The sequence below is a fragment of the Engystomops pustulosus genome, chromosome 4 (assembly GCF_040894005.1).
Source record: "Engystomops pustulosus chromosome 4, aEngPut4.maternal, whole genome shotgun sequence".
Taxonomy (NCBI): Eukaryota; Metazoa; Chordata; class Amphibia; order Anura; family Leptodactylidae; genus Engystomops; species Engystomops pustulosus.
In genome coordinates this window covers 219500159-219518290 of record NC_092414.1, presented here as the reverse complement: position 1 = coordinate 219518290, position 18132 = coordinate 219500159, and the positions used below count along the sequence as shown (strand labels likewise).

General features: G+C 45.0%; 1 protein-coding gene across 1 annotated transcript; it reads right to left on the bottom strand.

Moving 5' to 3' along the window:
- Positions 1-8146: 8146 nt before the first annotated feature.
- LOC140128641 (olfactory receptor 11L1-like) lies at positions 8147-9097 on the bottom strand. Its single transcript, XM_072150339.1, has one exon. The coding sequence runs from the start codon at positions 9095-9097 to the stop codon at positions 8147-8149; it is 951 nt and encodes a 316-aa protein (XP_072006440.1).
- Between the last annotated feature and the right edge of the window lie 9035 nt (positions 9098-18132).

Below are 18132 nucleotides of genomic sequence, written 5' to 3'. Positions count from 1 at the left end.
TTCAAATTTTTACCTCTTCACAGGTGATGGCGGATTTCTTGGACCTCAAATTAACCAAAAAAGGTGGGGGATTGATCGTATATTTACATTGCAAAGAACCAGTGACTAACAGCCTCCTCCATTATAGCAGTTTCCACACAGGCCACCTGAATACAAGTATACGTGTTGGACAGTTTATTCGGGTGAGACGGAACTGTACACAACAGGAGGATTTTCACAAAAACGCGAAGGAACTTACCGACAGATTCAGGAACAGGGGATACCTAAAGAAGACAATTTCCAAAGCTTACATACTTGCTCGTGATTCACAGAGGGAAGACATCTTAACAAAAAAGGATCGGACAACACAATCTTAACTGGGAATAGTGACCACCTTCAACAACCTTTATCTTACATATTAATAGCCAGGCGTGCTAAGAATCTGAAGGGCATTCAACCACATTCTCTTCAAAATTTACATTGCAAAACTATGTGAACTGCAAAATGAAAACTTGATTTATGCGTTAATTTGTTTGTGCCAAAATATCTATGTGGGGCAAACCTCGCAGGAACCAAGAAAGCAAATACAGCAGCACCTATCGAGTATCAACAATGCGGGGGCACACTTCTCACAAGGTAAGATGATCTCTACTGTAGCAGCACATTTTTCATGCTAGCAAAACAAGGGGTCTGAAGGTTGTGGGGCTTGATTTGGTACATACCAATATCAGGGGAGGTGATGTTACCCCCAAACACACTGGATTTACCATCTGGGGCATAAACCCCTGACAATATCAATGAGGATTTGTTATTGACAGGTTTCTACAAGTGTAGATATGGGTGAGACCTTTTGAATTGAGACCAAGTGGATACTTGCATCTAGAGAAGGGCGAATCGATTCGAATGAAGTGGAATTCAATACAAATTTCATGGAAAATTTGTTCCATCATGAACCCGAAGTTTACGCTGATTCGTGGGAAAGAAGTTTTTTTTCTCTAGTTTTTTTAGCTAAAGATATCTGTTTCATATCTATGCGGCAGCTGTAGTGATTTGTAGACCTCTCCCAGGGTATGCGTTTTGGGGGATCTGTATGCCCAAAATAGCAGTTCTTTTTAGTTACTGAATCCAATAGAAAGAAATCTATTTCATATCCACACTGCTACTGTAGGGATTTGTGGACCACTGTCAGGGTGTGCGTTTTGGGCCATCTGTATAACGCAGACTACAATATTTTTTTGTTGCTAAAGTTAAGAGGAAGCAATACGTGTCACATCTACTTAGATTATAGAGTGATGTTCGCTCCTATTACAGGGTGTCCATTGTGGGGTATCTGTATATTGCAAATTCTAATACTTTTTGTTGCTAAAGTTCAAAGCAACAAATAAGTATCAAATCCATGTAGTTGATTAACCACTATGTCAGACAGAAAGGTGGCAGGTGGAGCAGGCAGAGGTCGCAGCACAGTACGTGGACCTTGCAGCAGGGGTGACTCTGTGAGGCCAGAACTGCCTTGTCATCTAGCAGCAGTGTGTTGATCTAGGTCACCCAATTCCTCACATATAAAATCTGACAACCGTGGGACAGTCCGTGGGTTCCTCAGATACAACAATTAGTTGGCATGGCCCAGGAGCAGGTCAGCGGCCCTCATCTGTCCTCATCCAGCCTATGTCCTGTACATTTCCCTCAGCCAGAGAGCTACCAGGTGGTCTGGGCACAGCGCCACTATTCAGCGAAGACAAAGTGTTTGAGGACATTTAGCAGCTGCTTGGCAGTGAACAGATGGGGCAGAAATCCTCTGCTTCGTGCAGTAGGCAGGCTGTGCATACAGACACCAGTGAGGAGAGTAGCAGTGCCAGAGAAATGCAAATTGACGATGATGTAGCCAATCTCACCTGGGAGCTGGGTGTAGCAAGGGATTCATCACCGTCCGGCGAAGAGAGTATCAGCTTGCGCATCAGGCAGTGGAGCAGGCAGCAAGTCGGTACTGTGGCCGTGAGTCATCATGGTGGCAGCAGTGTGACGACGGGAGCCAAACATCCGCCGGGTACAAATTCCGATTCGCAGGCCCAAGGAAGCCGTGGCACACGGGCTCCGCAAGGCAGGGCGGTAGTAGTTGCTCAGTGCAGAGTGTTGGCAGGAAAATTACCACCTTGGCGATGTGGCAGTTTTTTGTTAAGACACCAGAGGAGCCTAGCGTGGGTATATGTTGTATCTGCAGGCAGAAAGTGAAGCTTGGCCAGGGAGCTAACTTTGGCCCTCGCACCAACACATGCAGCGTCACCATCCTATGGCCTGGGAGAAACAGCTGTCAGATGTGGGCCATCCTGCAGGCACAGCAACAGCAGCAACACCTAGTTGCACACATGCTGTTTCCCTCCCTCTGAAGAAGGGAGCTGTTTGTCTTTAACATAATCTCCCGGTTCAGATGCACCTGCTCCTCGCTACGCATGGCACCATCAGTCGTTGCGTGAGTAGATTACAACTCTATGCATCCAGCCATCCTAAGGTGCAGAAGCTGACCATGCTCTTGTCAAAGTTGTTGTTACTGCAGTCTCTCCCTTTCCAAGTTATGGACCCTTCAGAGAACTAATGGCTTGTGCCAAACTGAGGTGGAGAGTTCCAAGCCGCAATTTTTTCCAAAAAGGCAGTTTCTTCCAAGGTCACGGCAACAAGGTCATGTGGAGCTGTAAATATGGTCAGGGCCAGTGTAACGATCTGGGTCTGGTTTTGGAGTCTAAGTTGTTATAGAGGGTGTGTATAGTTGTTATAGGAGGGTGTATATAGTTGATATGGGGGACTGTATATAGTTTTATAGGGGGACTGTATATAGTTATTATAGGGGGACTGTATATAGTTGTTATAGGTGGGGTGTATATAGTTCTTATAGGGGGACTGTATATAGTTATAGGGGGGTGTATATAGTTTTTATATGGGGACTGTATATAGTTATTATAGAGGAACTGTATATAATTATTATAGGGGGACTGCATATAGTTATTATAGGGGGACTGTATTTAGTTATAAGGGACTCTATATAGTTATTATAGGGCTGCATGTAGTTATTATGGGGGCATATGTAATTATTATAGGGGGTGTATATAGTTATTATAGGAGCTGTATATAGTGATTGCTGGGGGAGCTCTATATAGTGATTGCTGGGGGAGCTGTATACAGTGAAGTCCATCAAGTCCAACCTTTAAGAATTAAATAAATGTTTTATCCCCATAACCCGTGATATTTTTTTTCTCTGCAGAAAGGCATCCAGGCCTCTCCTGAACAAGTACATAGAGTCCTCCATAACAACCTCCTGCAGCAAAGAGTTGCTGGGGGAGCTGTATATAGTGATTGCTGGGGGAGCTGTATATAGTGATTCCTGAGGAAGATGTATATAGTGATTGCTGGAGGGCTGTATACAGTGATTGTTGGGGGAGCTGTATATAGTTATTACTGGGGAACTGTATATAGTGATTCCTGGGGGAGCTGTATATAGTGATTGCTATGGGGCGGTTTATAGCGATTGTTGTTCCCTGTCTGTACTACATTCAATGGGGGCCTCCACCATATTTTGCGCCCAGGGGCCCTCACCAAGCTTAATCTGGCCCTGGTGCCACTCTGCAGGCTCCTGCTGCTACTGATCCCACCTTCACACTATATCATTGTGCGACTTTTTGGCCTCCCATTGCTGCTGCTGATGGCAACTCCACACAATATCATTGTGCCACTCTGTGGCTTTCTATGTTGCTGCCACCATGTCAATGCCACCTGTGGGCTCCTGCTGCTGCTGCCACCTACACACTCTTATCATTGTGCCACTTTGTGGCCTCCTGTTTCTGCTGCTGATGCCACCTCCGAACTATATCATTGTGCCACTCTGTGCCTTTCCATGTTGCTGCCACCTGTGGGCTCCTGCTGCCACCGCCACCTCCACACTGTTGTCATTGTGCCACTTTGTGGCCTCCTCTTGCTGCTGATGCCACCTTCACACTTTATCATTGTTCCACTCTGTGGCCTACCATGTTGCCACCACCTCCACACCTCTGACCTCATGCTGAATGAATCTGGCATCTCAAATCTACAAATTGAAATTTACATTGAATATTTTGAATTCAAATTAATTTCAAACTTCATCATTGTGCCACAATGTGGCCTCCTCTTCTGTGGGTTTTGTGGATTCCTGCTGCTGCTGCCACCACCTCCACACTCTATCATTGTGCCACTCTGTGACTTTCCATGTTGCTGCCACCATGTTGCTGACACCTGTGGGCTCCTGCTGCTGCGGATGCCACCTTCACACTAAATCATTGTGCCACTCTGTGGCCTACCATGTTGCCGCCACCTCCACACCCCTGACCTCAAGCTGCTGCTGCTTGTGCCACTTTTGCAGTTCTTTTTTGGCAAAGAGCTGATATTTTCAGGAAAACTGTAATGTATTATGCATGTGGCGTCTCAAATCTATAAATTGAAATTTACATTAAATATTTCAAATTCAAATTCATTTCAAACTTCATTGTTGTGCCAAAATGTGACCTCTTCTGCTGTGGGTTTTGTGGGCTCCTGCTGCTACTGACACCACCTCCACACTATATCATTGCGCCACTATGTGGCTTTTCCTGTTTTCTGCCACCATGTTGCTGCCACCTGCAGGCTCCTGCTGCTTCGACCACCTCCACACTCTATCATTGGGACAATCTGTGGCTTTCCCTGTTACTGCCACCATGTTGCTTCCACCTGTGGGCTACTGCTGCTGCTTCTGCTGTCGCCACCTCCACACTCTCATCATTGAGTGATGGAGGGTGAAAACAGCATTATGGAAATCACAAGGTGTTTCGGGGAGACAGCGGTCAGTTGGCAGCAGCATGAGTAGGCTGCAGAGTGGCACAATGACAAATTATGGAGGTGGTGGAAACATGGTAGGCCACAAAGTGGCACAATGATGAGTGTGGAGGTTGCGGCAGCAGAAGCAGCAGCAGGAGCCCACAGGTGGCAGTAACATGGTGGCACAACATGGAAAGCCACGGAGAGGTCCAACCATTTGTTAAATTCATAAATTCCAGCCTTAAAAACTATGAAACTATGAAAATGGAACTGATGTAAAATACAACATATCCTGCAAAAAATAAGCTCTCAACCAGCTCCGTAGACACACAAAAATAACTGTTATTGCACTTGCAACATGGCAATTCAAAAACAATAAACTTTTTTCAAAAAAATTGGGTAAACATAAGAAAAAATGTAGAGGAATACTGCATTGTCGTAATTGTACCGGTCCAAAGAATAAAGATAAGTTGTCGTTCAGGCTAGGTGTTTTTTTTTTCCCATAAGGATATTTTTGCTCTCCAGAAAGGCTTCCAGGCCATGAAGTAGATACATATTTGTGTTTACTTTTTATTACAATTTAATGCGGGACAAAATAGTTAAAAATCATAAATTTTCCACAAGCTGAGGGTTTGAGGTGGACTCAGCTATACTTTGATTCATTTTGCTTATATAACTTTGTTGTTTTTATGATTTGTAAAGTGCTACGGATTTATACAAATAAAGCTATACAAATAAAGATTATTATTATTATTATTATTATTTTTACTATTATTTCTAATTGGGTCATATCCTCTGTATAGTAGTCATATTTAGATATACATTGTCCCCTATTACTTTCCTTATTGGTGTTACTCTTGTCATACTTGATAATACATCCTGTCTTTTTCCTGTGAAAGTATTATTATAAGAGATACTTTTTATTTCACTATGTTTTTATATAATTTTTGAGGTTATTACTGTATATACTTGATTACAAGCTGACCCGAGTATAAGCCATTGTACCTCATTTTATCACCAAAAACTGGGAAAACCTATTGACTTGAGTATAAGCTGAAGGTGGGAAATGCATTGGTCACAGCCTCCCAGTATATAGCCAGACCCTGTAGTATATAGGCAACGAGCCCCCTGTAGTATATAGCCTGCCAGCCCCTGTAGTATATAGCCTGCCAGCCCCTGTAGTATATAGCCTTCCAGCCCCTGTAGTATATAGCCAGCCCCTGTAGTATAAAACCTGCCAGAACCCTGTAGTATATAGCCTGCCACCCCCTGTAGTATATAGTTTTCCAGCCCACTGTAAAGTATAGCCTGCCAGCCCCCTGTAGTATATAGCCTGCCAGCCCCTGTAGTATATAGCCTGCCAGCCCCTGTAGTATATAGCCAGCCCCCTGTAGTATATAGCCAGCCAGCCCCTGTAGTATAAAACCTGCCAGAACCCTGTAGTATATAGCCTGCCACCCCCTGTAGTATATAGTTTTCCAGCCCACTGTAAAGTATAGCCTGCCAGCCCCCTGTAGGGCATAGCTTGCCGGTAAAAAAAAAGTTAACTCACTACTCAGCATTCACATGGCCCGGGCAGATCCTCTTCATCTTCATTCCGCAGGTCCGTGACAGCTCAGTGGGTAACGCACTTTTCTTTCTTCTTGTGCGCCGGCACCAGGTCCGCGACAGCTCCTTGCGCACGGCCCGGCCGGCGCACAAATGTGATGTCAGCGGAGGCTGACATCACAGTTGTGTGCCACCCAGGCCGTGTGTACAGAGCTGTCGCTGACCTGCAGCCGGCATGAAAAAAGAAGAGGTGCTGCCCACAGAGATGTCGTGGTCCTGCGGGCTGAAGATGGAGAGAAGCTGCCCGGGCCTTTGCAATGGTGAGTAGTCAGTTCATTTTTTTATATACCTGAGTATAAGCTGAGTGGGGAATTTTCATCACAAAAAATCCTATTTGCGATTATTGTTTATTTTCTGGGTTACATAGACATACTCATTGTAATTTTTTTTAAGATTGGAGACTGCTCCAGGTGATTTGGAGGAGAGCTCCGTCAGTCAAAACAATTAACTGTTACTGGACCAGAGCAGAGTGCAGGAGGATAAGGGTGTGGTACAAACTCCAAATCAGCCAGCAAGCTAAGTGCGCATTCACACAGTCAAATGACAAGTAAAACAATAAGAGAAAAATTGATATCTCCTAAGCAGAAATCTGTCGACTTTGGCAGAGTTCTTACCTATTTTTTTAAGTTTACATTTTGATAACACCATTGGCTTATTTTTTGTAAAGTAATTTATTAATTATATATTTGAACATGTATTATAACGGGCACTTTAGCCACTCCTCCGATTAGCCGCTACTCCATTTTAACGACAATGATCTGGGGATCTTCCATTCTTACAATGCTCAAATATTTATTTTCATAGAATATTCACTTAGTTTAGTCCTTTCATCTTAGCACAGTAGATCCAATGCCATTTTTTTCCCCAATATTGATAAATGGATCAAACCATGGTGACATCCGGAAAAGAGCATAGAGCACCCTTTACCGGCATTAACAAAATTAACTCATGTTAGAGCATGACCAAATTGATATAATGGGGGGGAGGGGGGTATCACTACTTTGGTTGGTCTTATGTGAATGTTTCTGTGCCAGAAAGCTGTATGTTGTTAATTGCACAATTGTTCAAGATAGAAATGGTGGCATTTTCTGTTATGGTCATGTAACTTTTTGGCTGCAAATACACACACATGAGACTAGTCCAAGTTGTGACAAATACACCCATGGTGTGTGATAATACACTGCCGAGTATATGATATCTTTGCCCTATTAATGGCTGTTCTCTATTATTTGCCTGTAATCCTTATTAAGTCACAGGGGCACAGTTATACTTAAACCGGAAAGGAGACTCCCCAAACTATAACCAAGATGTTCCAAACAATAATAACATGAAACAACACAGAAATTATCACTGAAGAAATTATCACTAAAGATCAGAACCAAGAAAATTCTATAAACATAAGGATGTCCTCAAATTTTAGGCGAATGGTGTAAGTAAATGTAGTCGGCTTTGTGATATTTAATACATAGATGATTCATAATTCCATAGTTGATGTTGTAAATTATTGACCTGAACTTTTACCTCTCATTAAGCTCATGAAAAGTGCAGAATTTTTCAATAAGCCATCACAAACCCACCAGTTATTTGTCCACTATGCATCTGTGTGGTCACCAAGTGATGTGCTTTACAATTTCTCATGGCTAAAGTTAGCATGTTGTGATATTACGTTGGATTCATGAATAAATTAAGTCCTTTATCATATTTGAGCAACGATGGCCACATCTCTACCTTAAGATCAAATGTTTCATCTTTTCGATTCATTTGTAAAGACGTGACTCATCACTTTCCTCACTGCTCTCTTGATCTCATGATTCCGCAGACTGTAGATAATAGGATTCATCAATGGAGCGACTACTATGTACAGCAGGGATCGGTATTTGTTGATTTCGGATGAGCTCTCATCACTTGGAGCCATGTAAACTGTGATCAGGGTCCCATAATATAGACAGACGGTGGTCAGGTGGGAGCTACAGGTGGAGAAGGCCTTTCTCTTACCGTTCGCTGAAGACGTTTTAAGAATGGTGAAGGAAATACAAAAGTAGGTCAAAATGATAAAAGCAAAAGGAAAAAATAAGACAAAAATAGAAATAATAAAGTCTTCCATGGTCAATATAGAAATGAAGTCTGAAGTGGCCAATTTTATTGTTGGACCAAAGTCACAGAAGAAGTGGTCAATGTAATTCAAGCCACAAAAGTTAAACTGGACAATAAAAATGAATTCACTTAACAGTAACACAATTACTAAAGACCATGACCCAATAATAAGCTGGAGGCAAAGATCTGGACCCATCAGTGAAGAGTAACGTAATGGATGGCAAATGGCCAAATATCGATCATATGACATGACAGCGATGATAAAACATTGAACAAACCCAAAAATACCAAAAAAATAAAGTTGTAAGATGCAAACCCAAAGGGAGAAGGTTCCCTCCTCGAAGAGTATTATGTGCAACATCATTGGGACAACACTCGTTGTTATTAAGACATCAGCTGTAGATAAATGTTTAAGAAAGATGAACATCGGGATCTGGAGATGGTCCATAGTGGACACCAGTAGGATTATTAGAAGATTTCCCGCCAGTATTAATGTGTAAGTCAGGAGAAACACAATGAATAGAAGAGATTTGTATTTGTACATTCCTCGGAATCCGAGAAGATGAATCTCAGTGACTTGTGTCTGGTTCTCCTCACACATCATTTATGTCTCAATCATAATCCAAGAAATGTATTAGTCTGTAAAAATAAGTGAAAAGTTAAAATGTGTTGATAAGAACCAGAAAGGTATCAAGTTAAGTCTACAATGAGGAATTACATTTTACTCACATATGGTCCCCCTTAGAGGATGCTCTCCAGATCTCACGGGTATTTTGAGTAAAGAGGTCGCATATAATGTTATGAGATCGATAAACACAAATGAAAATAATGTTCCAGATGTTGACGTCTTTTATAATGTCAGATAAACACAGAATATTCCCTCAGGATCCTGATTAGATAATCACACTCTTAACTAACTAATGAAGTAAACAGATGAGGCCAAAGATGTGCAGTCATTAGAGTCAGAGTTGCCTTTATTGTTCTTCATTTCTAACCCACAGATTTCCATACCTAACTGAATGCCGGAAATTCATTTGATCTCTCAAATATCCAATTTTTGAATCAACTGGTCTAAATCTGAGACCTTAAATGTATCTTTACCTAACTCTCTCAAAGAGACAATTAAGTGGGCTACTGATAGTATCAAATACTTGGGGATTTATCTATCTGCAGACCTGTCCAGGTTATATGCTTTGAATTTTTCCCTGGTCCACCAGAATATCCAAAGAGACTGCTCCAAATGGTCCTAAGGCATTTTGCCTGGTTTGGGAGATGCACTATTTTTAAAATGAACTTCCTCCCTTGCCTATTATACTTGTTTGAGGCCATTCCTATTCCTTCTTCCGCTCATTGAATACTCCATAACATGGTTTCATCTGGGCGGGCAAACCTGCCAGAATCAAGCGTACCACCTTATTTAGACCAAAAAAGAGCAGGAGGGTTAGGACTCCCGGGCTTTAATCCCTTCCCAACATTTGACGTTCCCACATTTTACAGTACTGTTATGCCAAGCTTCTGGCACCGGAACTGAACGGAGCCAACACCAGAGGCTGCGGGTGTTGCTGTATATTATAGGCGACACCTGCCGCTAACACCCATGGTCAGAGATTCCTCCGATAGCGGGTGTTAATCCCTTACGAGCTGCGGTTCGGCTTGTAAAGGGCATCACAAGTGAATCGGACTCCTGCAGTGCTTACGGGGGTCTCCTCTAATAAAGTAAAAAATATATTTGGTATCCCCACATCCGTTACAATCTGTACAATAACTCACAAACATTATTGGACCCATTCATTGAACGCAGTAAAAACAAAAATCCCTTCACAAAAATGTTCCAAAAAGAGATCAAAAAGATATGTGTGCCAAAATTGTACCGCTGAAAACTGACAACTCAACACATAAAAAAATGAGCCCTAAACCAGCTCTGTCAGCCAAAAATATTAAAGTTATGTCGATGAAAAGATGACGATACAAAAACAAAATAAATTTTCTTTATATAAGTTTTTTCCTGTAAAATTGTAAAGATATTTAAAAAACTACATAAATGAGGTATCACCATAGTTGTAGTGATCTATAGAATAAAGATAATATAGTATTTTTAGTGTAGGGTGTTCTACGCACAAAATATACAAATAGAAAGGAAACCAAAATTGATGATTTTCTTTTTCTTTAAACATTTAAGAGTTAATACAATCTCATCAATAAGCTACAGACCCACTAAGATGAAGTATGTGTAAAGTGCATCTGATTTCACAAAAAATAAGCCCTTATATGTCCACATTGGCAAAAAAATAAAGATTGTTTAGCCAATAAAAAGTGACAATGCATAATCTGCTCTGAATGGTGCAGCTTCCCTTCGTGCCCTGGAGTGTGCCCATACAGCTGGTTACCAACACATATGGGGGATTGTTATACTCAAGAGAGATTGGGGAACAAACCTTGTGGAGTGTTTTCGTATTTTGTACACTGAGAATGTGTACATTTTTTTTTAAAAAAATACCGTATATACTCGAGTATAAGCCTACCCGAGTATAAGCCGAAACCCCTAATTTCAACACAAAAACTGGGAAAACCTATTGACTCGAGTATAAGCCGAGGGTGGGAAATGCATTGGTTACGGCCTCCCAGTATATAGTCTGTCAGCCCTTGTAGCATACAGCCTTCCCAGCCCCTGTAGCATACAGCCTGCCCAGCCCCTGTAGCATACAGCCTGCCCAACCCCTGTAGCATACAGCCTGCCCAACCCCTGTAGCATACAGCCTGCCCAGCCCCTGTAGTAGGAAGAAAAATAACACTGTACTCATCTTTCCGACGTCCCCCATAGGTCCTCTTCTGTCTCAGACTGTCTCAGACAGAAGAGGACCTATGGGTGATGTCAGAAAGGTGAGTTTTGACTTTATTTTTTTAGTTGACTCGAGCATAAGCCGAGTTAGGGTTTTTGAGCACAAATTTTGTGTTGAAAAACTAGGCTTATACTCGAGTATATAAGGTACCTTATTTTAGCCTAAAATAATTGAATTTCAAAATTGCATCCGATTTTGTTTTAAAACCTGTAAAACAATTAAAGGGTTAACAAACTTCATTAAAATTGTTTTATGTATGATGAGGGGGTGTAATTTCTATAATGGGGTAATTTAAGGGGTTTTTCTTTTACTTAGGCCTCTTAAAGTGACTTGATACCTGAGCAGGTCCCTCAATAGCAGGATTTTGCGTTTTTAATGAAAATGTGAAAAACCGCACCTAAAATTCAAAGCCCCGTAACATCCTACAAAATGAGGGGATGCATAATAAACCATGTCCACATAAAGTAGACATTCGGTGAATGTTAGTTATTACTTTTTTTTGCTGTTTTGACTATGTGTGGGAACAGTGGAACATTTTGAATTTCGAAAATCGAGAATTTTTCCACCATTTTCACCAAATATCTGATTTTCTCATAAATAAAAGCAAAACATACCACCAAAATTTTTCAGCTAACATGAAGTCCAAAGTGTCATGAGAAAACAATTTCAAAATCACTTGGATATGCCAAAGCGTTACAAAGTTTTAACCCCTTATAGTGACACAGGGCAGATTTGAAAAAATGTCAGGAAGGTGAAAAGTGGCTTTGGCGTTAAAGGGTTAAGACTAGAGATGAGCGAACACTAAAATGCTCGGGTACTCGTTATTCGAGACGAACTTTTCCCGATGCTCGAGTGCTCGTCTCGAATAACGAACCCCATTGAAGTCAATGGGAGACTCGAGCATTTTTCAAGGGGACCAAGGCTCTGCACAGGGAAGCTTGGCCAAACACCTGGGAACCTCAGAAAAGGATGGAAACACCACGGAAATGGACAGGAAACAGCAGGGGCAGCATGCATGGATGCCTCTGAGGCTGCTTAAACGCACCATTATGCCAAAATTATGGGCAACAGCATGGCCATGACAGAGTGACAGAATGAAGCTAGATAGCATCTAAAACATGCAATAATTGACCCTGACACTATAGGGGACGGCATGCAGAGGCAGCGGCAGCAGGCTAGAGAGTGTCATGGCGACATACCCTAAATGGACTCAGGCTTCAAACCAATGGGTGGCAGAGAGGAACCAAAGGAGGTGAGCAAGAAGTGCTCAAATAATATCGGTACATGATAAAAGTTTGCCAGTATATTTTGTGGATTACACAGCAGGGTGGCGACAAAGTTAACATGGAAGCCATGAAAACAACCCAAAATTCTGCCTGACACAGCTCGTTTGATAAGGGGACCATGTATGGAGGCAGTGAACTAGTAGTAGATTAAAGGTGCTGCAGTTAAAACTATGTTAGTTGGATCTTGGCATGGAGATGGCGCTCCGCTGCCAGGCGAGCTTTCGCCAATCCAAGCCCCTGTCTCTAGGCTACTCCCCAAACAGCACTTTTGTATAAGATCAAGTGTAGTAGCGTTCTTATAAGTTTAGGATATGCCGGGTGAGGGGAATGTAAACAGATACGCAAGAAGCGCATGATGCGCATGGAGCTGGCGCTCCGCTGCCAGGCGAGCTTTCGCCAATCCAAGCCCCTGTCTCTAGGCTACTCCCCAAACAGCACTTTTGTATAAGATCAAGTGTAGTAGCGTTCTTATAAGTTTAGGATATGCCGGGTGAGGGGAATGTAAACAGATGCGCAAGAAGCGCATGATGCGCATGGAGCTGGCGCTCCGCTGCCAGGCGAGCTTTCGCAAATCCAAGCCCCTGTCTCTAGGCTACTCCCCAAACAGCACTTTTGTATAAGATCAAGTGTAGTAGCGTTCTTATAAGTTTAGGATATGCCGGGTGAGGGGAATGTAAACAGATGCGCAAGAAGCGCATGATGCGCATGGAGCTGGCGCTCCGCTGCCAGGCGAGCTTTCGCAAATCCAAGCCCCTGTCTCTAGGCTACTCCCCAAACAGCACTTTTGTATAAGATCAAGTGTAGTAGCGTTCTTATAAGTTTAGGATATGGCGGGTGAGGGGAATGTAAACAGATGCGCAAGAAGCGCTGAAATAATATCCCTAAATGGTAAAAGTTTGCAAGTATATTTTGTGGATTACACAGCAGGGTGGCGACAAAGTTAACAACTTTGATGTGGAATCCATGAAAACAACCCAAATTTCTGCCTGACACACCTCGTTTGATAAAGGGACGATGTATGGAGGCAGCTATATGGACGACTTTTGGAGGTAGCAATGGAGACAACGTGTGGAGGCTGCTATGGAGACAATTTAATTTGGATAGTGCCTGTATGTGGCAGTCCCAAACATTTTTCAAACCAGAGGAGCAGGTAGGTGGCCCTCCAGTAAAATGGGATAGATTGAGTGCCTGTATGTGGCAGTCCCAAAAATTGTTCAAACCAGAGGAGCAGGTAGGTGGCCCTCCAGTAAAATGGAATAGATTGAGTGCCTGTATGTGGCAGTCCCAAAAATTGTTCAAACCAGAGGAGCAGGTAGGTGGCCCTGCAGTAAAATGGAATAGATTGAGTGCCTGTATGTGGCAGTCCCAAAAATGTTTCAAACCAGAGGAGCAGGTAGGTGGCCCTCCAGTAAAATGGGATAGATTGAGTGCCTGTATGTGGCAGTCCCAAAAATGTTTCAAACCAGAGGAGCAGGTAGGTGGCCCTCCAGTAAAATGGAATAGATTGAGTGCCTGTATGTGGCAGTCCCAAAAATTGTTCAAACCAGAGGAGCAGGTAGGTGGCCCTGCAGTAAAATGGAATAGATTGAGTGCCTGTATGTGGCAGTCCCAAAAATTGTTCAAACCAGAGGAGCAGGTAGGTGGCCCTCCAGTAAAATGGAATAGATTGAGTGCCTGTATGTGGCAGTCCCAAAAATTCTTCAAACCAGAGGAGCAGGTAGGTGGCCCTGCAGTAAAATGGAATAGATTGAGTGCCTGTATGTGGCAGTCCCAAAAATGTTTCAAACCAGAGGAGCAGGTAGGTGGCCCTCCAGAAAAATGGAATAGATTGAGTGCCTGTATGTGGCACTCACAAAAATTGTTTCAAACAGAGGACCGGGTAGGTGGCCCTCCAGAAAAATTAAATGCATGAAGTATAGCAAGAGCCAGTGGGCCCTGTCAAAAAATAGCCATTTTCCTCTGCTTTACTGTACAAAGAGGAGGAGAAGGAGGAAAATGAGGAGGAGGAGGAGGAGTGGATCAATTATTCAGGTTGAGCTTCCTTCACCTGGTGGAGATTGGAAATTCTGAGAAATCCAGCCTTTATTCATTTTAATAAGCGTCAGCCTGTCAGCGCTGTCAGTCGACAGGCGTGTACGCTTATCGGTGATGATGCCACCAGCTGCACTGAAAACCCGCTCGGACAAGACGCTAGCGGCAGGGCAGGCAAGAACCTCCAAGGCGTACAGCGCCAGTTCGTGCCACATGTCCAGCTTTGAAACCCAGTAGTTGTAGGGAGCTGTGTGATCATTTAGGACGATGGTATGGTCAGCTACGTACTCCCTCACCATCTTTCTGTAAAGATCAGCCCTACTCTGCCGAGACTGGGGACAGGTGACAGTGTCTTGCTGGGGTGACATAAAGCTGGCAAAAGCCTTGTAAAGCGTACCCTTGCCAGTGCTGGACAAGCTGCCTGCTCGCCTACTCTCCCTCGCTACTTGTCCCGCAGAACTACGCACTCTGCCGCTAGCGCTGTCAGAAGGGAAATACTGTTTCAGCTTGTGCACCAGGGCCTGCTGGTATTCATGCATTCTCACACTCCTTTCCTCTGCAGGGATGAGAGTGGCAAGATTTTGCTTGTACCGTGGGTCCAGGAGAGTGAACACCCAGTAATCGGTGCTGGAATAAATTCTTTGAACGCGAGGGTCACGGGATAGGCAGCCTAGCATGAAATCTGCCATATGCGCCAGAGTACCAACGCGTAAGAATTCACTCCCCTCACTGGCCTGACTGTCCATTTCCTCCTCCTCCAACTCCTCTTCTTCTGCCCATACACGCTGAACAGTGAAGGACTCAACAATGGTCCCCTCTTGTGTCTCGCCAACATTCTCCTCCTCTTCCTCCTCATCCTCCTCCACCTCCACCTCCTCCGATATGCGCTGAGAAACAGACCTCAGGGTGCTTTGGCTATCAACAAGGGAATATTCTTCCCCCGTCTCTTGTGACGAGCGCAAAGCTTCCGACTTCATGCTGACCAGAGAGTTTTTCAACAGGCCAAGCAGCGGGATGGTGAGGCTGATGATGGCGGCATCGCCACTGACCATCTGTGTTGACTCCTCAAAGTTACTCAGCACCTGACAGATATCAGACATCCACGTCCACTCCTCATTGTAGACTTGAGGAAGCTGACTGACCTGACTACCAGTTCTGGTGGAAGTTGACATCTGGCAGTCTACAATCGCTCTGCGCTGCTGGTAAACTCTGGATAACATGGTCAGTGTTGAATTCCACCTCGTGGGCACGTCGCACAACAGTCGGTGAGCGGGCAGTTGGAGGCGGCGCTGCGCTGCCCTGAGAGTGGCAGCATCTGGGCTGGACTTCCTGAAATGCGCACAGATGCGGCGCACCTTCGTGAGCAAATCAGACAGATTGGGGTATGTCTTGAGGAAACGCTGCACTATCAGATTTAACACATGGGCCAGGCATGGCACATGTGTCAGTCTGCCGAGTTGCAGAGCCGCCACCAGGTTACGGCCGTTGTCACACACAACCATTCCCGGCTTGAGGTTCAGCGGTGCCAGCCACAGATCAGTCTGCGCCGTGATGCCCTGTAATAGCTCTTGGGCGGTGTGCCTTTTGTCGCCTAGGCTCAGCAGTTTGAGCACCGCCTGCTGTCGCTTAGCGACGGCACTGCTGCTGTGCCTAGAGCTACCGACTGATGGCGCCGTGCCCACGGATGGTAGTTCGGAGGAGGAGGTGGAGGAGGGGTGGGAGGAGGAGGAGGCATAGTAGGCCTGAAACACCTGGACCGAGGTAGGCCCCGCAATCCTCGGCGTCGGCAGTATATGAGCAGCCCCAGGGTCAGTCTCGGTCCCAGCCTCCACCAAGTTAACCCAATGTGCCGTCAGCGATATATAGTGGCCCTGCCCGGCAGCACTCGTCCACGTGTCCGTGGTCAGGTGGACCTTGTCAGAAACGGCGTTGGTCAGGGCACGGATGATGTTGTCTGACACGTGCTGGTGCAGGGCTGGGACGGCACATCGGGAAAAGTAGTGGCGGCTGGGGACCGAATACCGAGGGGCGGCCGCCGCCATGAGGTTGCGAAAGGCCTCGGTCTCTACTAGCCTATAGGGCAGCATCTCCAGGCTAAGCAATCTGGAGATGTGCACATTAAGGGCTTGGGCGTGCGGGTGGGTTGCACTATATTTGCGTTTCCGCTCCAGCGTCTGGGGTATGGAGAGCTGAACGCTGGTGGATGCTGTGGAGGATCGTGGAGGCGACGATGGGGTTTTTGGGCCAGGGTCCTGGGCAGGGGGCTGACTAGCAGCTGACACAGGGGAAGGAGCAGTGGTGTGCACGGCCGGAGGTGAACGGGCTTGTTGCCACTGAGTGGGGTGCTTAGCATTCATATGCCTGCGCATACTGGTGGTAGTTAAGCTAGTAGTGGTGGAACCCCTGCTGAGCCTGGTTTGGCAAATGTTGCACACCACAGTCCGTCGGTCATCCGGTGTTTCCTTAAAGAACCTCCACACTTCTGAAGATCTAGCCCTCGCCGCAAGAGCCCTCACCACGGGAGCTTCACTAGTTGACAGTGGCGCTGATGCACCAGCTCTGGCCCTGCCTCTCCGTCTGGCCCCACCACTGCCTCTTCCAACCTGTTCAGGTCGAGGACTCTCCTCCGTCTCAGAAGCACTGTGTTCACCCGGCCTCTCAACCCAGCTTGGGTCTGTCACCTCATCATCCTCCGATCCCTCAGTCTGCTCCCCCCTCGGACTTCCTGCCCTGACAACAACTTCCCCACTGTCTGACAACCGTGTCTCCTCATCGTCGGACACCTCTTTACACACTTCCACTACGTCAAGAAGGTCATCATCACCCACAGACTGTGACTGGTGGAAAACCTGGGCATCGGAAAATTGCTCAGCAGCAACCGGACAAGTGGTTTGTGACTGTGGGAAGGGTCCAGAAAACAGTTCCTCAGAGTATGCCGGTTCAAATGGCAAATTTTCCTGGGAGGGGGCAGACTGGGGGGGAGGAGGCTGAGGTGCAGGAGCTGGAGGAGTGGGGATTTCGGTGACATGGGTGGACTGCGTGGAGACTGACTGGTGGTGGACAAATTGCTCGAAGCATTGTCAGCAATCCACGACATCACCTGTTCGCACTGTTCTGGCCTCAACAGTGCTCTACCACGAGTCCCAGTAACTTCAGACATGAACCTAGGGAGTGTAGCTCTGCGGCGTTCCCCTGCTCCCTCATCAGCAGGTGGTGTCTCACCCCGCCCAGGACCACGGCCTCTGACCCCTGCAGTAGTTGGACGCCCACGTCCCCGCCCTCGTCCTCTACCCCTAGCCCTGGGGTTAAACATTTTTAAAATGAGAGTTATAACTTTTTTTTTTTTTTTTACTTTTTTTTTTTTTTTTGTGTGTTTTTTTGTGTTTTTTGTTTTTTTTTGTGTTTTTTGTTTTTTTTTGAGTTTTTAGAACCAAACAATCCTATCCTATTGCTATGGCTATTTTCTAGCCAAGTATCAA

Bases quoted from the DNA above. Each gene is read 5' to 3' on its own strand.
- LOC140128641 (XM_072150339.1), bottom strand. From the start codon at position 9,097: ATGTGTGAGGAGAACCAGACACAAGTCACTGAGATTCATCTTCTCGGA.